This window comes from Epinephelus fuscoguttatus, linkage group LG10, assembly GCF_011397635.1.
Source record: "Epinephelus fuscoguttatus linkage group LG10, E.fuscoguttatus.final_Chr_v1".
Taxonomy (NCBI): Eukaryota; Metazoa; Chordata; class Actinopteri; order Perciformes; family Serranidae; genus Epinephelus; species Epinephelus fuscoguttatus.
Genome location: NC_064761.1, coordinates 13,561,702 through 13,588,209, shown reverse-complemented (window position 1 = coordinate 13,588,209; position 26,508 = coordinate 13,561,702). Strand labels below are relative to the sequence as shown.

General features: G+C 41.5%; 1 protein-coding gene across 3 annotated transcripts; it reads right to left on the bottom strand.

Moving 5' to 3' along the window:
* Window positions 1-1,299: 1,299 nt before the first annotated feature.
* On the bottom strand, window positions 1,300-26,178 carry trappc8 (trafficking protein particle complex subunit 8). 3 transcript variants are annotated; one of them, XM_049587820.1, is made up of 30 exons: window positions 25,894-26,178; window positions 21,352-21,561; window positions 20,255-20,338; window positions 17,309-17,398; window positions 16,566-16,740; window positions 16,242-16,395; window positions 16,046-16,142; window positions 15,605-15,867; window positions 15,030-15,145; window positions 14,769-14,919; window positions 14,342-14,442; window positions 13,598-13,703; window positions 12,900-13,031; window positions 12,342-12,566; window positions 12,013-12,118; window positions 11,519-11,713; window positions 11,151-11,323; window positions 10,983-11,057; window positions 9,793-9,898; window positions 9,459-9,616; window positions 7,492-7,925; window positions 7,075-7,231; window positions 6,882-6,978; window positions 6,541-6,609; window positions 6,389-6,447; window positions 5,636-5,842; window positions 4,887-4,988; window positions 4,524-4,663; window positions 2,944-3,033; window positions 1,300-2,569 (listed from the first exon to the last, which is right to left on the bottom strand). In XM_049587820.1, exons 1-30 carry the CDS (start codon window positions 26,048-26,050, stop codon window positions 2,335-2,337), a joined length of 4,464 nt encoding a protein of 1,487 aa, XP_049443777.1. In that variant the 5' UTR covers window positions 26,051-26,178; the 3' UTR covers window positions 1,300-2,334. The 3 variants fall into 3 exon arrangements, with proteins under 3 accessions (XP_049443777.1, XP_049443778.1, XP_049443779.1); XM_049587821.1 differs by having other exon boundaries at window positions 15,605-15,864; XM_049587822.1 differs by lacking the exon at window positions 20,255-20,338.
* Window positions 26,179-26,508: the final 330 nt, after the last annotated feature.

Sequence of the window (26,508 nt, the reverse complement as noted above, 5' to 3'; positions counted from 1 at the left end):
ATATATACATAGATAGATAGATAGATAGATAGATATGTGCAGGATATAGATAGATATATATTCTTTGTGTGTGGGATATATGCTGAGTGCTGTCCCATTCCTATTTGTAGCATCTGGAGCCCTTTCAGACTCTCACACTTAATCACTTACAGCTGACGTCAGTTAAGTCAGTGAGGGTTCAGGGCTTGAGTCTTGAGGGGCCGGATTGGAATTGGGCCAAAGTGAACGTTTGTCCTTAATTTAAAGGAATTCTCTCAAGCTGCTCTTGAGGTATTGTGTTCACAAGACTGAGTTAGACAAGGTCACAGTGACCTTGATCTTTGACCACCAAAATCTAATCAGTTCATTGTTGAGTCCAAGTGGATGTTTTTGCTTAATTTGAAGAAAAGCTCTCAAAGTGTTCTTCAGATATCACGTTCACGACAATGAGACAGATGCGAGGTCACTCTGACCTTGACTTCTGGTCACCAAAATCTAAAAGCACAAATATGAGGACTTTTCAAAACTGGCATCCTGACAGGCCGACTGATAGAGCTGGATCAGTGTTGTATGTTTTCACCATGAGAGGGCAATAAAGTCTGAGTACACACAGACACACTGTAAAAGGACTCGAAAAGAAAATAAGGATATTGAGCTCTTGAATTTTCCACCTTGATGTGTCAATTTATGGAACATACTGCATACTAGTAGTAAAATGCTGATTAATACTGTTGTGATGCATTCATGAGGATATATCATGCTGTCCTTTAAAAAAGTATTTCTCTCTTTTTGTGCTGTTGTTTGATCAGTTTCCTGAAGTGCTGCACCCAGAGGATAACGTTGACCTCTGGGAGCTCATTGCAGAGTGATGCTTCTAAGTCATCTGCTGTCTTTGATTAACTGTAATTAATGACAGGAAGTAAATGTTTTTAGGCCCTTTTGGATGAAGATATATATATATATATATATATATATATATATATATATATATATATATATATATATATATATATATATATATATATATATATATATATAAGTATACTTGAGTTTTGAAAACCCCCCAAATCACACACTACACAGATACAGAGGACCTGTGTGGAGCTCTGGCCCTGGTTGTGACTTATCAGTTTCAGCACCCGGTGAAGCATCCAGATGTGTCATGATGTGACCTCGGAAAATAAATATCATTTTTCCACAGCAGAATTTTGTCTATTTTATATACTTTATAAGACCTGGAACAACAACACAATACTCTGTATCTATAAATGTCAATTGTTCCCTGGCCAGATATCAGACAGTCTCTCACAGTACATACAGTATCATTAGTTACATTTTTATTTTCTATTTACAACCAATTTGTTATATAAATATAATACATAATTTTCAGAAAAGCTGTCAAGTCAATGCATACAAGAGCTCGATCACAATACGGTGAGGTTAAATACACAGGTTAGGAGGGGTGTTCTGATTGGATTGGCTGACTCTAGAAAATCAACTGCGTGCACATGAGGACATGGTCGTCTGTTGTACTGATGGAGTTAAAATCACACACAGAATGGGCAGTGAGACGGGGGTCTGTCGTCAGCCTCTCGCCAAGGACTCAATGAGAAGACGTCTGGGTGCTGAGGCGTACAATATTCAGGATGTAAACAGCTCTTGTTAGAATGTCACAGTCACTGACATTTTAAAACTACTGCTCTTTCCAGTCAGGAATTTTACATATCTGGTTCCTCCAGAGTTCAGTATATTTGCAGATTGAAGTTTTTGCATCGGTCCACAGAGTCTGGAGCTAAAGGCCAGTCCAGCTGAACTGAACCACATGCACAGAAACTGATATCCCAGTGATGTGAGCACTCATGTGACGGGGCTCCACGTGGGCGCACACCCTGTTTAAAAGAAGTGCAACAGTTTGATCTAAAGCCTTAAAGCAAAGTCAGAGACAAAGTGAGTGCTCTGGTCTAACACCAGCACGTGTCTGCCAGATGACCGAGCTTTCCTTAGCTTCCAAACACAAGTGGGTGTTTGAGATGCTGGTGGCAGGTGTGTGAAACAGGGCGGGTGGAGACAGTGGAGCCATGGAGGGCTGGATGGTAGGAGGGTAAAACTGTGTGTTGATGAGAGGGCCTTGTACAGAAAAAAAAATAACATGCAAGTGAAACTCTTTGATGCCTGGATGATGAAACTTAACAGTTCTGAGGCCCATGAACTCATCATTTGTTTTAAATACACCTTTATCTATTTAAGTAATTGGTACAAACATCTGCACTTCCTGTTGCCCTGTAGCAATTAAGAAATATGCTCATGTGGGAAGAGGAGCATCTGGTCATCCAGTCAGCAGCCATGATGCTCCACTCAGGCGTTGTTGATGATAATGAGAGCAGGACTAGCTGTCTGCTGACTTGTCTCACACATGATGCCCTGCTCGGCCGGCTTGGCGAACACTCGCGGTGTGTTTAGGTTGTAGACTCCCGCCTGGAGGAAACAGGCTCGCAGAGTCAGACACAGCACCTCCTGAGGCTTCAGCTGCAGCTTGTACTGGCTCTGACCCACCCAGGTGAACGAGCTGTGGACCTCCAGAGACTCCGGGCTGAAAGAGGAATCAATGGATGGAGAGTTTAGTAAATATATTCACTTTAAACTGGACTATTGAAAGTTAAAGTTATTTAGGTCAGCTGCAAATCTATTTGAACAGGAAGGGGGACCAGATGCATCTGCCAGAGCAAATAAAACATGAGCTTGCAGATTTGTCAGGTCCCCAGGCTAACTTAAGGTAATTTTCTCCCTCAGCTAACCACACTCAGTGCCCCACAATGACAACACAAAAACAGGATTGAAGAATTTTTTTTTTTGCAAATTTATTAAAACAAAAACTGAAATATCACAACCTGTGAAAAAAAGTGAGGGGCTCAATTTCCTGTATACACAAACACCCGAACACACATCATCTGTTGAGAAACCTACCTGCTGCTTTTGTGTCTTAGGTCAATGACGACATCCACTTGAGCCAAAGAGCAGTTGGACAGAGTCAGAGTGACCGGCACCACACAGAGACTGCAGACAGAGAGGAAAGCAGCTTAACTAACCAGTTCCTCAAAGAGCTTACTGAGGTTATCTTTATCTCTGCTAATAACTTCATTCAGATGCAAGTCAGGAGCAGACAAAATGGTGGTTTAGAAGGTAGCTGGGATTTAATAGGAGAAACACACTAATATTCTTCAGTTATGAAACTTTTGGCAGGAGAAGCTGCAGTGCATGAGAGAACTGCTACACATAATCATTTCAGATCTGCTGCATGTACCTCTATATATGTCTGAGTGACGTAATAACTGAGTGTCTGCCAGAGCCTCACCTGCCTGAACGCTGAGAGCTCAAATGGTCCAGAGAACTTCATGCTGCCAGTTAATCAGCTGAGCTGCACAATACTGTGTATCCCTGGTTATAATACACGTTCACAGACACAGCTTAGACTTCACATCCCACATATGAAAAGTGAACTAGGAAAGACCGCCTTCAGTTTTTATGCCCCTGACAGATGGAATAGACTCCGGGAGTCACTTAAATTAGATAAGCTGGTTTCCATCGAGTCCTTCAAGGTGCTACTTGATGAGGCTTTACTTAGAGATCAGTCTTGCTCCTGTTATTTTTAGTCTTGTCTGTATCTACTATGTTTAGTTTTTTTTCACTTTTACGTTGTAAAGACTATTTTTTTTGTATTCTATACTCTCATGTTTATGTACCTTGTAATTTTGTAATTGTGTGTGTTATGTATTGCATGCAAGGCGTCCTTGAAAAAGAGAGCTCGCTCTCAATGGACCTCCATGTTGAAATAAAGGTTAAATGAAAAATAGACCTCTGGCAAAGCTACGGAGGACAGTCTATGGATCGTACTGTCATCCTGCCCTCATTCTTGACCCCACACTACAATAGGTACTATCCATTTATCCTATAGTTTTCGTGGGATGTTCTTAAGTCCTCTTCACAGAAAAAGTCTAACTTGAACCTCTGTACGTAGCATCCCTATAACCCCACAGATATATTGGTCATCATTAAATCTAGCTGTATCACATATTTTTCCTACTTTTATTCCAAGTTGGTTCAGTCATGCCAGGTTTAAAAGTTCTGGCACACATGTGTAAAGAAATGTACCACCTAACCTGTGGTGGCATTACCCATCAGGTCAGCAGGAAGGTGTGCGAGCATCAGTAGCAATATTATGTCTAAGAAAGTGTTGAGAATCTCTATCACACCTAAATGAGTGCACATAAGTGTAGAGGACAAGCAGCTCATTATCATCAACCTCTGAATGCCTGTAAAGTAGGTTAATTGCAGTGTTACTGTGGTGCATAACCCCTTATGAACTAAGACATTCAATGCGCATGTAACACAATGTCTAATGTGTGTGTGTGTGTGTGTGTGTGTGTGTGTGTTTCTGCTGTGAACCTGTGGTAATTATTTGCTAAATCAGGTTTGCCAAAGGAAAAAATTCAAGACGAGAGTTCTGCTTTTTCCCCCTTTACTGTGTGTGTGTTTGTGTGTCTCACCTATTCTGGACAAAGGGATGTGTGTAGGTCTCGGGGTAGTGCAGGTTGGTTTTGATGAGTTGCGACAGCTCTGCGGAGGGCAGGGCGACTGGAGTAGGCAGTTCTGATTTAAACTTGAGCAGCACCATCTCCTGAGATTCCTGCACAAAAGTGCACAGACACACACACAGTTAGAGCACACAGCAGCTCTTTTTATGGCCTCATCCAATCAGTTTTCAAAATGAAATTCTACTGAGACATGAAGCATCACATTAGAGAAAGACAGTAATACAGTAAAGTTATATTATCTTACCATTAAAGCATGTTCACTGAGTTACAGAGAGGGTGGGGTTGATTGTGTGTGTGTGTGTGTGTTTACTGTACCTCTTTGGGAGTCAGAGAACTGGCCTCTTTGCCGATGGTCTGCAGTGCCACATGGAGCTGGCCCTCTAGGATCAGCTGTTTGTTGTCCTCCACCACATAGGCCTGTAATGACACACACATTACATACTAGAAACTCAAGCACTGACTGTCAGTTTAGAGTTTTATTAAAGTTTTTACAGCTGTGAACAAATTAAAAAAACCTAGCTGATCTGTGAAATAGTCACAGGGGCCCTATTGCAGTGATGTCACACACTGGTTGGCAGGATGTTCACGGAAATTAATTTCAGATTTGACATCGTGGATAAATTCCTCATAGACCATGATTTTGAAAATCACCATCTTTGCTTGGTTTACCAAATATGAACAGAATGATAAATATGACAGTATTTAGAGGTGTTGGCATGACTCAGGGGTGAATATTAAGAAGGCGTTGGTGCCACTCTATGACAAAACTCTTCACATTTTGTTCCTGGTGATGTTACAGTGTTAGCATATCAGTGCTAATTATGAAAATGGGAATAGGGGCAGCTAAAACTTCTACTGTTGATTGTATGAACACTGTAAATAAAACATTCTGTTTTGATAAATTATGAGTCATATTCATTTTTATGGGTGGATCCACCTGTCTTGTTCGTGGTCTACACCACAACGTCTACGATAAGGAAGGAAGTCCGTTATCATCAGGCTCTCTTTAACTTATCTGGCTTCACTAAACCCGACACTGTGTCATCTGGCTCTGCCATACGTACCTTCCAGATGACGATTATGTTGAGGTCCAGCTCATTACACTTCTTGACGATGTCAGTGATGTCAGAGGCTCTGTCCTCAGCGGGGACAGAGCCCTGACTCTTGTTGCTGGATGATGTCCTGGACGAGGCCCCATCCCCTCGCTGATACTCCGAGGTCCGACAGCCACGGAAGAAGAAATCTCCACAAGGGGTGGAGGAACTGATGATCTGTACGGATACAAGAGTGAGAGGTGAGGGGAAGACACGGAACATAGAGAAAACTCAGAGATGTCAAGTGAATGCAACCACTATGACTTCTATACCAGCTATCATCCCCTACCCGGTGAACACAGTGAAGCATTTAGCAGCTAAAGAGAGAGAATATTGGACTAACATTCAGGTAAACATAAACATGAGTGCAAATGATAGCTGATGTTGCTCCATGTCTAGTTGATGTGTTTATAAACAGCTGTTTGCTAACATACAAAGTAGCCAAAAAATCTGTTACTAGGTACAGTACACCACATGTGTATCTACAGAGACATGAAGGAAACACTACACTAAACTGAATTACATGTAACTTTAATTTTCTTTGATTAAGTATCAAACACCAGAGGTATCCACAGAGATAAAGTGAAATCGGCCCTGTGTCCAATAACTGAGCTCAAAAGGACCAGATGACAAATTGCAACAAACTGTAACTAAGTATCAACATGAGAGCACACATTCAGTCTGACAAATTAAACAGACATCTGCATTTTGCTTTTAATTTACCCTTTCATTTCCCAGATTCAGGTCTGCAAAGGTGAATTTCTCTACAGCAGCCGAGGTAGCTAGACACAGATAAAACAGGCAAGGCAGTGTTAATTCAAACCGTAAATCTAATCAAAACAGATTGATGGTGTTTGGTTTCTTATATGAAATACCTTGGGGGGGCTTGCATCGTGTGGCCCTGAAACACAGCTTGGCTCTTTCTCTGCTGGTGAGTTTACAGTCTGGAGGGAAGAGGGCAGACAGAGAGAAGCTATGATGACACGGACATCAAACAGGCGCTGTGCTTTTAAGAGTAAGTCCATGTTTTGTTTGTAAATGTGCACGCGTGAGGACATGCACACAGACTGCCTGTGTTAAACTTTATTTTACCATAGCCACTGAACAGCTCCACTGCAGCATCCTGGGGGTAAAGTGCCTCGCTCATGGGGAGTTCACTCACAGTATATACAAAGTAAAGAATAAAAGCACAAACTGAAGCACAGATGACACACACCTTTATCCTTGGCTGGGTTGATACACTTGTGGAGGCGCCAGTGTTGACTGCTGCTGGACACCTGGACGATGTGGAACTCACGCACGCCAGCTTCACTCTGAAAATTAAAGTTTGAGCAGTGATATGCTGTTTGACATGACAGCTAAAAGCTGCATACTGTAAATGTGTACTGCAGGCATGCTGTGTATCTCACCGTATTAATGTTCTCCACGTCAATAAAGACCAGCGTCCCACCGCTGCCTTTGTCATCCATACTGTGATGTGGAGGAACACTGCTGCGGCAGGCTGATGCCTGCACACTCAGGGAGCGACTGGCACAGATAAACACTGTGTGACGCAACACCCGGTGACTTCACATGAAGAGAGGAGAAGAAAGAGATGATAAAGACTGGCTGTCTACACATAGAGGTTAGTGCAGTGTCTGTGAGGAGACCTCAGTTTACAGCCATTATATCAATAATACACTGATACCAGCAGCACCCAGTTCTTTGTGTGAATGAATCTGAGCACAAGCTGAGACACAGATTAAGTTCCTTTATGTTGTTAATCAGTGCTTTATATACCTACCTATAAATGTTATTCAAGCCAATCAACTTTCCCTCAGTTTTACCTGATTTTGAGTCCTTTCTCTGTGCTCTCATAGTAGAACAGGAAGTTGATTTCATGGACTCCCTCCTGGTCTGGTCCTCTGAGCCAGAGAGGCAGCTGAGTGGACTCCCCGGGTTGCAACGTGCTGCCATTTATTGGGATCTCTATCACACCGGACGGCTGGCTGAAATCCTCCGCTGACACCAACATCTCAGTCGCCACCGAGCCTGGCTGCCGGGGTGTGGCCAAGGTTTTATAGGCCGAGCAATTTTCAGCCGAGGTCGGGCTGAGTGGCGTGAGGGGAGTGGTGGTCTGGCTGCCGAAGGTGAAGAAGTGTGGGTGTGTGGACGCCACTCGAAGCCCACACAAAGCAACACCACTGACGTTACAGAACTCAACGTAGGCTTTCCTGATCTCTCCGCATAGCAGAGCGGTGGGAAACTGCAGGAAGAAGACCTGACACACACACACACACACACACACACACACACACACATTAATAAACAGGCAGCATTGGCATAACTACATAGATTTATTTTTAGCATTTTGTTTTGGCGGCATCACAGAAGAATCTGTGAGCCATCCAGAGGATTGAGTGGATGAAGATGTGACAAAATGGGAAAAACAAAATCTTGCTTTTAGAGCTAAAATGTCTTCATTTGCCATCATCTGCACACACTGGCAGGTTTCCCATCAAATTTAGATCCAGTTCAAGACTCGTGCGATCCCTTTCAAAGCTCTGCATGGTCAGGTAGCTGTCTACATTAAAGATATACTGCAGCCCGACATCACCAGCAGGTCTCTGAAGTTTGTTGTTTGCTCTTCACTCCAGGCTTTGAACTACATAAGACGGAGCCTTTGAAGTTGTGTCTCCTAAACTTCAGAACCTTCTCACTGATTCGTGGACACATTTTAAAAAGCATCCAGGCTGTTTAGACTTTCCTCTGTGTAGTTTTTACTTGTTTCATGTATTTCATTTTTTGTTTTTTGTTATTATTTATCATATATATTTACTCTGCTTATGTCTGTATTGTATGTCTACTGCTTTGTCTTTTGCTGTGAAGCACTTTGTGACATCTGTTATACAGCATACTTCCTCTGCCATATTTCCTGTGGTTGGGCTTGTGCTGCTGATCAGCCAGACGACCAGCTTGCTGCATTTCTGGCTGACATTTTACTCACTTCAAGGTAGGGAAGGTAGGAAGTGATACATTTTGTGACATGCAGTGGTAGTTTTAATAGCAAACTATGATAGCTTGGTATTTTCATTTACACTGATAAAAGGAAAAATAATAATTATAGGTAAAAGAATAGTTCATAACAGACATCAAGGAAAACATGCTCATTTGCTCTCCTGCCGAGAGTTGGATGAGAAGATGGATTCCACTCATATCTGTGTGCTGAATATGAAACTGGAGCCAGGAGATGATTGGCTTTTACATGAGATCATTCTGGCTCGTCTTTCTTTGAGTCAACTGGCGTCACATCATCTCCCTTTCGTTTCCCAGGAACATTTAATGCCTCCTACCACATTAATATTTAGACATTATTTCTGTATTCTGAACACTTTTATGAGTAACATTTTGCATAGCCTAATAGTCAGTACTAAATAAATGTTTTTGAATAGTGATTACTAGATTATTATTTCTTTTCTGATCTTGATAATCTCATAGATATCCCACTGCTGAACTGCACCTGTGAGAGACGCCATTAAAGGATGCATGTTTTAGTTTCTTCCAGCAGAACTAATCAGCAGTCAGATAAGTGAAACAGATTTCCTTGTTGTAACGTAGGTGAAGTGTGTACTGTCCAGTTGTATAATGTAGGACAACATTAGCAGTAAAGTGCAGTAATGACAGTATCAGTGCATACTAAATATTAAATGACTCAGACTGATAAGGTCATGCTCAGGTCATTAGATGTGCCAGACTCTGTTCACATTGCAGAATGAGAGAAGATGAGTGTCTCTACAGTCAGTGAGGCTGGTACCTCCATTAGTGGCATGGGTGGTGTTATGATGGGATCCAGACGTCGATCCAGACCATGTCGAATCACCATCTTGTCCTCTTTGGTCTGGTTGAGTCGTGGGCCCCGGATCTTCAGGTCCTGTTTGCCACGAACCTCCATGAAATCCAACGTCTGCTGGCCTGTAGACAAGAGCAAATCCAAACATCAATGTTTGATCTGGATCCATGGAGGAAGCAAAACTACACATAAAGGACATATAAAACATATTTACTGACACTTAAATGAGTATGAACTGATACTAAAGCAGCCGAAAATAATTAAAGCAAATATCAGCTGACGAGTCTGTGTGCCTGACCTTCAGTGCTGGGAGCCATCTCTCCAGAGGAGGCTGCAGCCAGGTTGTACACCACACCCACAATGTTCAGCTGGCCTGTTCTGTGTGGCAGCAGGCGGAGTCGAGCCTGAGGTCAGAGGTCACAGAGACTGTTAGCAGCACAATACGAGATGGTTGTACAGCCTGAAGTATCCCATGAGCCAAACAAGAAGCAGTCCAAGTTAACATTTGCTGGAGATTTTCACAGTCATTTTAATGATGATGCATTTTTACTGCCAATGTGCCATATGTACACTGATGTATCAGTGCATGCACTAGATTTAAGCCAGTTTTGCAGTAGCTTTCTGTAATTACACATTCCTACATGTCATGTTTACAAGAAACCTAGATCAGGGTAAGGGATTTAAGAAACCCGAATTGTCGTGCTTGATTTCTTCTCAAAAGCAAATGTTTTGGCTAGGTTATATGTATATATAATTTGGATTTTATGTGGCTTTTTACATGTGAACATGTGCAGGTCAAAGACTTCAGACAGGGAACGTATTGCTGAAAGCAGAGCAAAAGGGAGACCATTACATTTAGCGGCATGTCCTCTCACTGCACCTTCAGCCCTTATAGTCCCAGTAAGACATAAGTTGAAGCATCTTTGGCTTCTGTGCTGTGGCGAATTTCCCAGTGAAACAGAATATTTGGGCGGTGTACAGTTACAAGAGGGCTTTAAATCAAATCATTTGCATTTAATTGGAAAGCTGAGAAGTGGCTCATCACACTTACACCTCCCCCACTGTTGGATCAGGAGGAAGACGAGGGAGAGATGAATTAATTAGAGCTAAGCCGCATTGTTTTGAAAATGTATACAAAGGTTTGCCCACTGACATCCAAACACAATTCTCATCCTATCTTTCTCCATATTGCTCTCTGCTAGTCTGCTTGTGGCTGCTATTCGCCCAAAGTCTTAATTTCATTGGATAAACTTTTGTTAATGTCCCTGAGTGCAGAATGAGTCATCAAACAGGCGGCAGTGCACTGTACCACTCCCATTAAAATCAGTAAGCTGTGCTTCCAGAATAAGTTTAGCGTAGAAATGAAATCTGATTACTGACCTGTTGCATGTGAATAACTCAAACATATTCAGACATGGACGGACAAAATGACTGAACAGCATATCAGCTTATCTGACATGAAACTAATGAGATGGTTTCAGCGCTTACCGTTTTTGTCTCCTCTAAACCCATAAGAAACTCCGGGATGATCTCAGTGGTGACGATATCATCTTTCTGTGCCTTCTGCAGAAGGAAAAGAGATATTGAGGAGCTCATGGAACTCTTAGCTTTGATTTTTATAGCATTCATGCATTAATCTGTGGCCATGTTGCCCACCCCTTGAGCCGGAGTCTCCTCATTGGTGATGACCTGTCCTGCCTTCTCTTCAGTCGTCTTCTCCTTCGATTGAGACGCACCATCAGCAGTGAACCTCCAGAGGAGTGAGAGGTTGGTCAGAGCCAGAGGAACCTTCAGAGGGTTTCTGAATGTCACCTCCACTATGATTGGCTCTGCAGAGACAGAAAGAGGGCTGTTAACTGACCCAGTAGCAGATAGTGATGGGATTGCTCATGATCTGATGGTTTATACTACGGCAAAAGAAATAAAATCTGTATGTTCAAACACCTTAGGGGTAGAGTAGTACTAAGTAATAGTCCATAGTACCATTTTAAATACAGTTCCACTGTCTGCCAAGGAGCTCTTACCCTCTGCCACAGCCAGTGGGTGGCGCAGGTTGTCTGTCTGGCTGTTCAAACAGCTCTGGGTGGGCTGGAAGTTTGCTGGGACCGTCCCTCTGTTGGCAGCAGCCACAAGCTGTTCCTCCAGTTGGCACCACATGGCTGCCAAATCCTGGTCATACTCCTGGTCCAGGGACACATGAGTGGCTGCCTGCTTTTCCCCTGCACACATCAGGTAATTCATCAAACACTGTGATTTAGTTGTTCAATATAATATAAATGAAGGACTTCAAAACTGATTTTACATTGGAGCCTTCATAAACGATCAATTAACATGAGCAGGGCAAACATAAAGGGGTGCATGTTTGAAAGAGGCTTAAGATAAACCATTACAGCTGGGACTTGGTGGTGCGAGTGTGTACCCAAACATTGTCATCGAAGATGATAAGGACAAATCACAACTCTCTTTAGATTTAGTCAAGCTGGGAAGAGATTACAAATGACTCATCTGTGTGTGTTACCTTCTGCAAGGCGGCGTTCATGTCCAAAGTAGACCCTCGTGGCTGAGCTGTGGATGCAAGGCAGAGGCAGCTGGGGGAGGCTGTCTTCATTTCCCCCTACCACACTCTAAAAACAAACACACACACACAACTTGATTATTTGTGTGTCAACTTGTTTTTTCCGACTCTGAACCTATTTGAATTTCATTAATTAATTTAAGAGGCTTGAGAAGGGAGCCTTGAGGAACTAGTAGTTCACTTGGGTATGTAGTAACCTAAATACCCAATTAGTCTCTCTCCTGTAAAGTCAGTGATATGAGCATACAGACATGGCTACAAACTGCAGTTACCTTATAAACATAGAGATATTCTCTGAGAAAGGCGCCCTGCTGTGTGGCCGTCTGCCTGCTGTCATTGGTCAGGATCTGTCTGAAGGCTGTTACAGCGTTTTCAGGTTGTCGAAGTGTGAAAGACTGACGACCAATTGTGAAGTTGATATGGTCTTCTGCCAAAGACCACCCCCTCTCCTTGTACACCTGCATGGCTTGGCAGTAACAGCGCAGTGCATGCCTCCTCTATACGAAGACACAGTAGAGAGGGAGAGGGACAGGAGAAAGAGGAGGTTGTGAGGTATGAAAGGAAACCAACGAGGGGCAGGACATGAAGAGAAATAGTGTAAGGAGTGTGAGGACAAGAAAAGACAAAGACAGGTGATGATTAACTCAAGAACTTTGAATTGAATTAATAAACTAACAAAATTTATAAATGTTGATGTAACTTTAATAAAATGGAACGCTAACACAAACAAATGTGGGAAAGTGTTTGCAGTGCTACAGATCACATGTATTAATGCAGTGTTTATAAGATCAGACCACATTCAGTAGATCAGTGATGGTTGAAAGGCTCACCTGTCCTGCTTTGCTGAAACGATGACCAGCCAGGATCATGTGGAAGGCAAACTTGCGCACCATAGGGTTACGCATATTAATGAAGCAATGGGCAGCCTGTTCTAACAGCAGAGCACTGCGAAGGTCAGAGTCCTGCACAAAAAAAAAAGAAATAAAAAGGTCTGAGCACAATTAATCCACTGCAACTTGATAATTCTACTTGTAGGAAGGATTTTATTCATCGGCCTAAAAAGGTAAATTGTGTACGGAGATGCTCAGCCCTCTGGATTCACCACTACAAGCTGATGGGAACAGCTGTTTCAACAGTACTCAGGTGATTACGCTCATCTGGAAGTTGTATGTATGTTTTTTTCTGTCTTGAATTGCATGATGGTATTTATCTCTTTGATGGCAACTACTGATTTTAAACAGCAAAACTGATTTTACAGTTGCATCATGGGATCACTTGTGTCCATGTTTTCAGGTATAACAATTCTCATTTGAACAACACTATGAACTATGCAGTGAAAAGTTAACAACTTGTTATTAAGACGTCACAATTCAATACTACATTTATCACAGTTTTTCCTGTGTATAAGGGAATACTGGAGTATGGTGTACATGTGGCCCTGTTTTCATAAGGATTAGTCAAATGTACAGTGCACCTGGGGGTATAACTAGACGTACAACAGGACAGATAACGATGTGGGTTTCCTCACCTCACTGGTCATCTTAATGAGGAGAGTTGCCGCCTCTGAGTATTTGGCCTGACTCTTGAGTATCTCAGCACTGAGTAATGCACAGCGCTCAGCCAGCACCATGTTCCTATAGAGGGCAGAAGATGTGTTTACATGCTGGATCAAAGCTACTGACAAGATAAAATGACGAGTTAAACCATGAGAGAACCATCTATTGTGCATATTAATCTGGCAGCCTAACTTCACAAGCATTTGGAGCAATTTTGTTTCAAACTAGCACCTAATGGGGTCTCCTAAGATAAATTGGACTCAGGTGAGAAGGCACCCCATTAAGGTATAGTTCATTAATGACAAACATGATTGTGTCAGAATTATCAGACCTTGTATGGCATAAGAGCACTAGTGGCCACATTTGAACTAAGTCTGGAAGTGGTCTAGATATTCTCAGAGTCTCTAATAGGATTTATGAACCCAAACCCCTGAAAATAATTGTAGCTGTACTGAGGGCCTGAACACACATTGTTGTGAGCCGGGAAAAACCCTTGTGTCGTATCAGTGTGTTTCTGGGTAACCACTCAAGAGACTAAATTAATTTACACTCATGAAACCATGAAAATAGATGTATTAAGCACCTGACTTTCATTAGGGTGCACAAAGAAAGATTCATTTTGGTGAGCCTCTAAGTTACACTGCATTAGCACAATGGCCTGTTACCAAAAACTGACAAAACATCACACAGAAAAACATTTAGTAAGTAGGTCATACTTGCAGACATCTCTGTACGTCTGTATTGCAGTGTCCATGTAGTGTGCTGGATATGGCCTGGGAGCTCCAGCCTGCAGGAAGGCTGACACTGCAGCCATTTCCTACAGGAGATGTCAAGATGAATGGGTAGAACATGAGGAAAGATGGAGTGATCAAGAAAGGGAGAGAGAGGGAGGGAACAGAGGGATTGAGGAAAGTAAACATCATAATTAATATACATACAAGATAAGATGACAAGCTTCAAAACACAACAAAACACCTGGTGTATATTACAGTCAGAGCTTTCCTCTGAAGTTGAACCTGCCTGTTTGAGGGAATACTTCTTTAATGCAGCTTTAACATTTAGATTAGGGAGTTAATGCTATTAGTTAATACATGGTCCTCAGTAGGACAGAAAGAGAGGTGTGTGAAAGGTGTGTCTTCTCACCAGCGCTCCTGCAGCATATAGCATGGCCTGGTCCGACAGGAAGTCCTTCTTGGCAGTGTGGTAACAGCTGTAGGCCAGCTCATAGTGCTGAACCAGGAAGCACAGGTCAGCCATCTTCCTGATCTGCAGCTCCGGGGCTTCTGGGGGATATCTGTCATCACAGAAGCAAACAAGCAATGTATATGGTGCTCATGGTGTAACGTGGTGTTAATATATAAATGTACAGGAGCTCTGCTTAGGTAGAGGAAGTGTGATGCTTACAGAAGGCCAAATGTGCTCTTTGGTTCACTGATGCTCTTCTCGGGAACTTTCCCTCCACCAAACCACTTCTTGGTTGCAGTGAACAGAGACCGACTCAGACCTTTTCTGGAGACCAGCTGCAGACAGAGAGGCAGATCATGTGTCTGAGTGCTGGGAGAATGTTGGAGGCTCTCAGGCTAAACAGCACCGGTCCAGCTGAGTTGACAATCCTTATCAATGACGCATTCGGTTCTGGTCCAACCAGTCACAGAGTAGTACAGTATGTGTTTCAGGACAACAGAGACACATACACGGACGCAGTCATAGACTACATCGGCAAATGCATCAGTGATGTTGTTCTGTACAGACATTCCAAAATCAGAAGCTCTGTTAACGGAGAAATCTGTGCCAAACCTAAAGTATGGACTAACGCTTATGTCTCAGGTGACGTGGTCCATTTTGGCCGTGGTAGGGAAGCTGGAATTGAATAAGTTTCTAAAGTTTTGCAAAGAAGTTTTGGTGATTCAGCCAAAACGTTCATTTATCAGAACTAGAACGGGTTTAAAAAGGTCAAGGGTAAAGGCTCTGAGCTGTACCTGGTCGTTGAGCTGTCTGATGTTCTTCTCTATGTGTGGCAGCAGGCCTCTGAAGGTGAACTCTTGAATGAATTGTCTGATGTGGTCATGGTCATTCAGGGTCAGACACGCCCCGTGGCTCCCTGCTCCCCCCGCCTGGCTCTCTGAATCTCTCGCACCTTTCTTCAGGTCGGCGTTAACAGCGCTGAGGGCGTGCAGGCTCCCCGAGCTGCTCGCTGTGTCCAGCTGGAGAGGATGGCTGTCCAGGCTGTTGGATGCTCCTTCTGGCAGGAGACGAAGAGGAGTGTCGAAACTAAGCTCACTTACAACATGGATACTTTTGGTGTTCCCTCACACACTGAGACTTATCCTTGACTAAAACTTCAGTTTGTTAAGATATCTTTCTGTTGTCTTGACATCAAGCTTGAGTTAGCATATTAAGGAGCTGTTGACTTGGCTGACCTTTCTCTGTTGAGTGTTGGCAGTCCACTTCAGCTGCACTAATGTTGTTCTCAACAGCAGCACTGTTCACTGCTGCAGCTATGTCATCAAGCGTTTCCTGCAATAACAGTCGTCTTGTTAACACAAGGCTCGTCTTTGACAGAACACAACATGCCATGCCATCGCTGCTGTGATAGAGTCACACTATGGTGCTAACCTGGCTCTGCAGATTATTCCTGTGCAGGTACTGACTCCAGGGATCTGGAATCTGTTCGTCTTCTTCGGCTGAGATGGTGCGAGAGTTCATTTTTAACAGATAGCAGCCCTGATGACCATACCTCTGTTTCATATCCTCATACACCGAATCTGCCCTGGAAAGAGGACAAAGAAACACTGATTAAACACAGAGCAGCTTCATCTCATATTGCACAGATGCCCAGAAAATAAAGCTCATGTTACACAACTTTAGATGGCGTAATGTATCCTGTGCAGTACTATAACACAAATCTACACATGCACATAGTGAAGCTCTTCTCAGTACCTCTGTTCACCCCCTTCGCTCATGTCGTGCAGTAAGACGTAGTACTTGAGTGTGTTGGGGATAAACCACTTGGGGTTAGTGTATTCTCCGCTGTGCTGAATCCTGTGCTGTTCCTGAGAAAGCTTGAGGAACTGCTCCACAGGGACTGCCTCAGTGGAGGACACCACCAGCAGGCCTGTTAGGACAGAGCGTCAAGGACACACAACCACGTGGATCCATCATAGACGAGCAGATAGACTCAAGCAGAAGGGTCTATGGGAGCCAAAGACGTCGTCTACTACTACTGGCAACACCACTACCACTAATTAAAATAATAATATCTTTAGTCAACAGGAAATACATCACATTATGCAATTAAAGTTATTTAAATAGATACTTGAAATTTAGATTTGCATATGAAATGTACCAAGCAGGATCATGAGATTTATCATAAGTTTGTCTGTGAGATTCTGACGAGTGTTTACTATTTTTACTACGAGCGTGCCGTAAAATGTCTTACTTCCATTTCCCCTCACATTCCTGTTACAGTAGGCTTTTCAGATTTCACTAAAACTGTACAGAGTTCTGCTGGAGTGAATAAACAGCACACACTCAATGTTGTATATTAACAGAACCCATGATATGACAGAGATCACACCGCTGAACCAGGAACCTGCTTTACATAACTGCGATCTTTAAAAAGGAACCTGACCAAAGCATGTTGATTCTTCATGATTAGCTTTTTCAAGCTGTGGGAAGGATACAGGCGAGGTAGTGATTGAGAAACTCGTGGTCGGAAGCAGGCATGGACTGCAGGAAGTTCTCCCTGTAGGTTTCAAACCAGGGCGTGGTTGCTAGAAACACAAAGACAAAATGAGGTGGAGGATTTCCTTAAACTAACAACAATGAGCCATTGTCTCTTGCCATATGTTTTTCTTTGTTTGACGGATCATTATTCAACTTTGATTGCTTAGAGATCAACATGCACATCTTGGCTACAACTTCAATTAAATCACAAAGACGCAGGTGATTGACTGATTGCCTCTACTGTCAACCCTACTATTTATCTATTCTACAGTCTGTATGGTTTGATTTTGAATCTTACAATGTCTTGATACAGCTCACTTTTTATTTTAACAGTTAAGGCCTATATTTAAATTTGCACAGTATGATAACTTCTCCCATTCAGTGACCCTGATGAGCCTTTTGACCTGAAAACTCTGATCCTTCACCAGTGCAACATAGCTGTCATGTTTAAACAGGATCGACTTCTCCACCACACTGAGGCGGTTACAGCTCAGCTGCCAGTCAGACCGCCCTGTGTTGCACTACCTAATGTATACTGAGATCCTATTGTGAGATCTAGCACTGCACTCCAGAATTTGACAGTGGAGGCAAACCCTTGCACACAAAACAATAATTGCTAACCAACACTGACTTCTTCATAGTTTTGTTACTGTCCCACCTGACGTCTAACGAGCTGCAGAGATACGGTGGTGAGAAAAGGGAATTAAACATGTGTGACACCAATACTGCACCTGCATGGTTTTGCACATCTGGACATGGTGAGCTAGTGAGCCACCCCCCTTTCACAGAACTTTCAAACCAAAAGCACAAGTTTGACACTGACAGACTAAGGCCATTAATCCCAATGGAGAGAGTGGCTGTGCTCTCCTGAGGCATATCACCATCATTTTCTGCTCGACTGAGCAGCAAAGGTTTAACCAAATTGAACTTTGCCAAATATGCTGACCTTTATGATGCACATCCAATGGGATTCTGAGATTAACAGGAGGTGGAAGTTATTATACTGATCATTTTACAGAACAGAAGAATGACAGAACGGTTGATTTTTGTGTCTGAATTCACAGCTCTGTAACTCTACTCTCCGATCCTACAGGATCTTCAAGGATCTCAAGCCTGGCAGAACATGCAAACTATTTGCTCTTGCACTTTTGGTCTGAAACCCCTGCCTGGTGAACCCTAGAGCACCATCGTGTCACTAAGAGCACAGTGACAGGTGTGTGATACAGAGACCCACTCATTACAGGTGATGAGTGCGCACAGTGCAGTACAGACATCCTAACCACATGTAAAGACAGCACTGCATCAGACCTTTGGATATGTACTCATTGGAACTAAAGGTATAGAACACTCTACAGTGAAGTGATGAATAGGGGAAAAAACTGGGAAAACTAGGTTGAGAGGCCAGATGCATAAAAGTCTGTGTCGACCCACAACTAAAACTCTGCGTACAGAGAAAGACAGGAATATGCATACCTATTCTTTTCATCAGATTTATAAAGCTGCATCTGATTCTTTTCTATAAATCTTGATCATTGAGGAACCTGGCGCACGTGCAGGGGCCTCATATCCCTCCAACACAGGATGTAGAAACACCCTTAAACATCTGTTAGCATAGTGATACTTCTGCCTGCTCAACCACTCATCAGACCTATCAGTAATGAGGAAGAAGAAGTGCAGTTTTACTGACTATGCCAAATCAGTGAGGTTCTCCAACAGAGCAGCTGACGTTACACACGGCTATATCTTTTTGCAGCGTCTGTACCATTAACTCATCTCATGTGCCTGTAAACCATCAACGCGGTATCACAAAACATCTCAGTCACAATTTTTTAACGTCAGAAATAGATTACTAGGAATAATTTGAAGAGCATATATTGAAACAGACTTTACAAAGTGCCTCACAATTTGAGATAAAATTAAAATTTCATGCACTGAAGCAGTGGTTCTCAACTGGTCTATCCTCAGGACCCACATTTTTCCTCAGTCATTAATAGCGACCCAAATTTTTGATTCTCCACTCAAATCTATTTAACAGACACTTCCTTGAAAGTTTAGGACTTTTTTCATGAAATATAATAGTCTTTTGGCACGTATTCGTGTTTATTCATCATCTTTGCATTGACTATTGTATGTAATATACAGACTAACATTTTGAGAATTTCTAAAAAATATTTCTAGAAAAAAGTTATAAAATTACATGAACAAAGTTGCAATATTTTGCAAAAAAGTTGTAATTTTTTTATAAAATAAAAAGTCAAGATTTTTTTTTTTAGAAAAAAGTCGTAAAAAAAAAAAATTCAAAATATTGAGGAAAAAATCATTACATTTTTCAGACAAAAATCGTAAAACTTTAAGAAAAGGTCATACATTTTTTAGAAAAAGGTCGTAAAATTTTGAGGGAAAAAGTTACAATATTTCACAAAAGATTTGTGAATCCGCGACTCAGTCAAAATGACCCCATGACCCACTTTTGGGTCCCGACCCATCAGTTAAGAACCACTGCACTAAAGGATATGATGGCTCAAAAGTAAATTTAGAAAATGATAATATTAATCACTCATTAATAATTTAAAATTAAGTTATACATGCTCCTTTGATTGACATTTAAGACACTGACATTCATCTTAAGATAAGATCACCTTACATTCCATGTCCACCTTATTCCACTTCATCCATTTTTGTGCATACACATTATTTACACATCTGGCCCCCAGGTCAAGAATAACCAATTATTTCATACTTCTGGCGATCTCAGTACATACAAGAGAGCACCCACCACACTGTGACAGACAGCAGAGAGACGGTGCAGCTACTGGAAAAACTAGAAGGAGAGAAGCAGGGCAGGTGTGGCAGAGCTGAGAGGACTAATAGCTATCCACACATCAGCCAGGAGATAGTGATACCTGTGTAGTGCTTGGAGGTGCTGATTTCCAACAGTGTTTCTCTCCAGGCACTGTACCAAGGGGTGCTAGCTTTAAGAGAGTTATCTGATAGGTGGAAGCAGACAGCCAGGGCCAGTGTTAGCAACATCCCATTACCTTCAAGGTCTCCTCAGATTTACAGATGATCAAGGAAACACCAGGGAGCAGAAGCATAATTGAGGTGTGAATTATCAATTCAGCCTAAGCTTTTTTTTTTAGCTTATTGCACATTTATACTGGTATCTACGTTTCTGTCGGCTGATAGGTAACATGAAATTGAAGTTTTGGTAAGCCAAAGAAATGTGCTTGAGCTGTTTTATAAAGAGTGTTGTGGTTGTAAATTTGTCCAGTAGAGAGCACTGTTACTCTAAACCACGTGAGGTGCCTGAAAACATCACTGCTGAGCTGACCACTGACAGAGCAGAACAGACTCTTACTGACTTTGTGGTGAGCTGCTTGTGTGTGTGTGGGTGTGTAAAATACAGTAGCTGAATGATAAGCTAATCAGTACGGTCAGTCCCTCCTCTCATACATTCAACTTACTGTAGTTGATTGGTGTATAACCTGCTGACAGACTAATTTTACACTGATTCGTAACACTATCATAATAAGTGATCATCACATTCCAAAACTGAGGACAAGAACTGTTGATGTTGGAGGGATTACTGGGCCAGCAGAATAACACTGGTCACAACGCTGACTCAGACACTCCCTATGATAAACTGATAAAATATAATGCATACAGCTGTTAAAACTAGAACACTCATGGGGCCTTTTAATGAAATGACAGATATTTTAAGGACATTTTTTTTTAACAATTTCAATGCATGACTCTTCAATTGCTAAAACATAAGAGACCCTTATGCTCAGACTACATGATATCAGCCTGATTAAAGCCCAGTCTCCAGACATGGGACATTGGGTGGAGAAAGACAATGGGCCTTTTATCATATGTAGTGAGTCAACAACAAGCAACGTCCCGACAGAAAGACTAGCATGTTAGTATTTGTTTTTACCATCCACAATGAATTTTATGATGAAAAATAAAAATCCTGTATCGGTCCAGCTTTAGTTCTTACCACTAAAATTGAGGTCATAGTCTCCTGCTGTGATCACATTGTTCGCAGCGCCCTCTTGTGGCTGGCAGGATAACACCACTTCATTGAGCAGTCTGCGCTGGGCGGGGCTGAAGGCAGCAGATGCTGTATTTGGGCTTGTCACCACATTGTTGACACAGATTCGCAGGTTTTTCACAACCTGCACCTGGTTGTTGGGGTCCCGGATGTGACCTAGTGAAGAAGGAGACAAGACATTTGTTTAGTGCTGTTAGCCTGCTTGTGGCTGCAGTAAAAGAGCAAACAGTTTTTAGGGCGTGCATTTGTTGTGTGTATTTCTGTTAGAATAAAAAATGACTTTCAACATGCCTACCCTTTATTTACAAAACTATGGAGTACCACTTAGAGTGTGAGATGTGGTTGAAAACTCAGGAAAAAAGCTTGCAGGTGGACCTTGAGTTAATCATTTTTTTAATATTATTTCCAAGGTCAAGAAAAAACATTCACACCTCATTGATTAATGCATCAGTCAAGGAAGATCTCAGCTACTTCAACTTTTAAATAAAACGAGCAATATGAAAACGTCACAGTGGGAAATTGTGATGGTTGCTCTTTACTTTTTATTACTCTGACAGTAACATTTGTTTAAACTGGGGTGTGAGTGCTTGGGATTGCCTGCAGCAGTCTGTCGCTGGCCCTTACTGCCAGCCTGGGTTCTGTTCTTGAAATGTGGCTAAACAAATTCCAGCTAAAATGTTATCAGGCTACAATAATCCTGTTTATTCTAAACCAGCTAATTTCTTTTAAAACAGTTTGAGGACTGATTTGTTAACCCTGATTGAAGTGATCTTGCATAGCACTGCACTCCTATTTTGAAATGCAGGCCAAACGAGTAAAGAGCTGGAAACTTTACATTCATATGATTGGCTGATTGCTGATCATGTGTTAACAATTACATAAGGTAGGTGTGTAGAGAATCTTCCCAGCGTGCACTGGGGCAGTGGATTCCTGGATAAGACTCATGAACCTGCATTGTTACTGGTGTCATTTTGTTCTACACTGTGCTCCACCATGTGTCCAGGCTGTTAAACATCAGATATTACCAGTGAGTGTGGTGACACGACAAGTGATGCATGATAAGGTGAGGATCTCCTCAATGGACATTCAAGACACTTTTGAGTGATATTCATGAGCCTACTAGAAAATTGAACCTGACTTAAACAACTTAAAAAGCAATCAAACACTGCAAAGCAAAGTGAGTTTTGCAAGTTCATAATTTAATACATTTTGGTGCTAAAATGACAAAGTTTCATTTCAAATTAAATGCTGTTCTGTTCTGATTGGTCTTTCAAGACAGAATCTTTTGTTGAACTATTTTTACTCACAGTATCTCAAACTAAATTTGGATTGCTACTTTTGCCTGTGGACCTGTATTTTGTTTATAATTTATTCACATATAATTACAGGTAACTCTGTTTTGGGTAAGCTATTTGGAAAGCATTTTTTGCAAGCTACCAATTACTTCACACTGGAAGGCGTTGAACAACATCAAAGCTACCCTAGGAGGAAATCTAGTTGGGTTAACTAGAGCTACGTTCAAACTACTTTGAAGAAAAAAAAAAAAGATTAAATTGACAATGTTAAGTGTGATATGAAATCATAACAAAATATAATACCAAAAAGTCACATGTCAGCAAATAAAATGCCTCTCAACTGAGCTTATTGCAAAAAGTACCCACTTTTTCACAGGACATACAGAAACCAAAAATAAGTATATAAATGAATAAATAAATAAAATGCCCCACTATTCATGAGAAAGTGCAAAGAATGTGAGTTTTGGTTTTGTATACAATGTCAATCAGTTGGACACCTGCCTTCCAGAAACTAGTGTCCAGGTGGGGTTATTTTACAGTTAGCCAAAAAACTTCTTAAATATCATGCAATAACTGGACATTTGTAACAAATAGCAATAATTAACAAGTATGACTAACTCACACCAAATATTTTCAAGCTTAATTTAACAAATTCTGATTCAAAACATTAAAGACTGTAGTCAAATACTTTTCACAGGAAAGCTGACAATCCAGCTTCCTGCAGTAGCCCCGAGAATGGGCGTGGTAGGTCAAAGGGGGTTCAACTACAGTAGAGACGGTAAAATAAAGTGTGAGAAAATCATTCATTTCCTTTTATGTTCCAAAGTTGTTTGTAGTTTTAGAAGTTAACTCAGAAAAATGTCCAAAAAAGGTAACTTAACTACTAGAGTCACTATGCAAATATGAATGTAATTGAACTACCAGCAAGCTACTGCAAAATGTAGGTAAACTACCAGTTTAACTACACATAGTTCACTACTCCCCAACATTGGTAACTCTTCATTATAAACATTTTGTTGTGATACTTAAATCAACAGGTTATAATGATTTCTCAATAACCTGCATGTTTGCTTCAGTGAAGTCATGTAATTTGGGACAAAGTTTTGGTTGACTACAAAGAAAACCACCTAAAACTCTGAATTCTACCTTGAGTGGTACTTTTAGAACTTGTTATGGATCTCTGCTGTATTTCTATAAAGAAAATATCTTGCCAAGTAAAATAATTTAGAAAACTTTGGACCTTTAAACACATCACAAACCCCTGCCTCAATTCAATGACCTGTTCAGATAAAATGGGACATTTAATCGTTGCAACCTGACGCTATTCATTTGAAATTGTCCAAATTCTCTGTTGTGATTTCCCTGTTGTTTTGTTGCCTGTTTCCTTGGTACCATATTGTCTACAATGGACATGCCTGTGTGCTGGCATGTGTGTAACGATAATGGCTAATTCTGGACTGTTGTGGCTAACATGGTCTCACTACATTGTCTTTACTATTTTATGAGTAACAAAAATACAAAAGATGTCTGTAATATGGCAGGGTGGCAGACAATTGCACAAGTCATGATTTTATGGTGCCTGGTAGCCGAAAAACATGATGGTTTCACTTCAGAAAAATTTCCCATTTTAGCTATTTTTTTGTCCAGTTCTAACTGAATGCAATAAGTACTTATTTAAAACCTTTTCTCATTCTAAGAAAAGAGTATTGTGAAAATATTTTTATTACAAGTCAAACATTTAATAAAATGCAACATCCTACAACAATTTTTGTTGTTATACTCTTATTATTTTAGCTGCAGAGCTCTTATGACTAAAAGAGTATATCAGCATGCCACATGGTTTACTTTGTAAATTATGGGACCTGTGATTTTTGAATCTTTGCTCTGCTCTGCCCATACTGGTTAAATCAGACCAATAGAAATGATTGTTTCGTGTAAAGCACATTGTAGTAACAATGCAATAACCTGTATGGTGACTGGCTGCTAATATTTGATGAGCCCAGGATGTAAAACCTTATTTGTCCCATTTTACCTGATGCCCCACATCACCTGACGTCACCTTTCTAAAATCATATCAACACTTTAATTATAAATCTGAGTAAGTGAGCCAGTTGTTTGTCAAAATGACTTCATGTCTGTGGTGTGTAGGGCCGCAACTACCGATTATTTTCATTAACGACTAATCTGTCAATTATTTCTTCGATTAGTTGACTAATCATTTTATCGAAAAATGTGTTAAAATGTTGAAAAATGTTGGTCTGTCTCTCTCAAACCCCCAAATTATGTCATCTTGTCTCCTACTCATGTCAAAGGGGTTTAGTTCACTGTCATGGGAGAGTGTGTAAAGCTACCAATATCTGAACATAAGAAGTTGCAATAAGAGTATTTTGGGGTACTTTTATAGTACTTTTCTATGAAAAATGACTCAAACCGAGTAGTCGCCTACTTAAATAGTCACTGATTATTTTAATAGTCGATTAGTCATTGATTAGTCGACTAATCGTTGCAGCCCTAGTGGTGTGCAATAAAATGTCTTGGTCCTGATCAAATATCAATGGGCCTGCCCTTTTGCAGGTTTGGGTGTATGGACTTGTTGCACAACAGTCAATGTATAAATTCAATCATCTTAAAGTAACCAAAATATCCAGACTCATGCCAAGATTATAATCTGGATAACTCGGTTATATATGTAGGAAGGACAGGGCACAGCTCTCGCCCTCCTTCAGCCGAGCTGATCTCAGAGCAGTCTGTTGTTGACAAAGCTCTGTGACACAGCTTTCATCTTGGTCTCACTTGGCTCTGTGCAGTTAGCCTTCTTGTTTGGACTGCACCTAAAGCCTATTAGCCAATTAACTTATTTACTACTCGAGCTATTTCTTGATAACTGAGCACCAGAATCATTAACTACCTGTCTGAAAGTTATCCCTGGGAGCTGCTGTCAGGAGCAGAGTGCTCAGGTGTCATTGGGCCCTCTCAGGTGTCAGTCTGGACTTCATCTCCCCTCCGATCAACAACACACAGCTGCTTCAACACAACCCGGTCTGCTAGAAGCCTGTTAGCTCTGAGCTAATGTCAACTAACGTTAGAGCCCGTTACAAGCTAACGATGCTAGCTCCCTCGCTACACTTCCGTCTGTGACAGCTGTGGGACTGACAGTCAGGAGACATGGTGGCTTGTGAAGAGTTTATCTCACCTTCGGACGTTAGTCTGCAGAAAGGCCGCAGCAGCTCGGCGAAATTCAGGTTGTTCTTGCGAGTCACTCTCTCCGCTTCTTCACTACACAAGACGGCCACCATCGGGACAAACGAGTCCTGGACGAACTCCTGCACAGACTGAACACACTGGGCCATGTCGGACCAGCGTCAACACCAGATAGCACACTGAACCGAGTCAACTGTCCTGGAGACTGAGAAAGACTCAGTATTTCATAGCTTAGACTACTCCTCCTCTATTAGCACACAGCGGCCATGTTGAATTCGCCAACCGACTTCCTGTGTGGAGCTGAGGCGGTCAGGTGATGCCTGACACCACCGACTCACTTCCTTTTCCTCTCCTGATGTTTTTATTCAAGTTTCTCTTCTACAAGCATCATGGCTTTAGGTAATTTGTTTTGTATAAATATATATTTAAAAAAAAATTAAAGGCTAGCATTTTTTTTTTTAAAAAATGTATTATTCTATTGCACTAAAAAGTTCCACTGCATTTTTATTTTTCATGACTTAGACTTTGATATAATGAAAAAACTCCTGTGAAAGTCACTTAACCCAGGTTTTTACTTTTGTGTAGGCCTACTGGTCCTTTGCTGTTC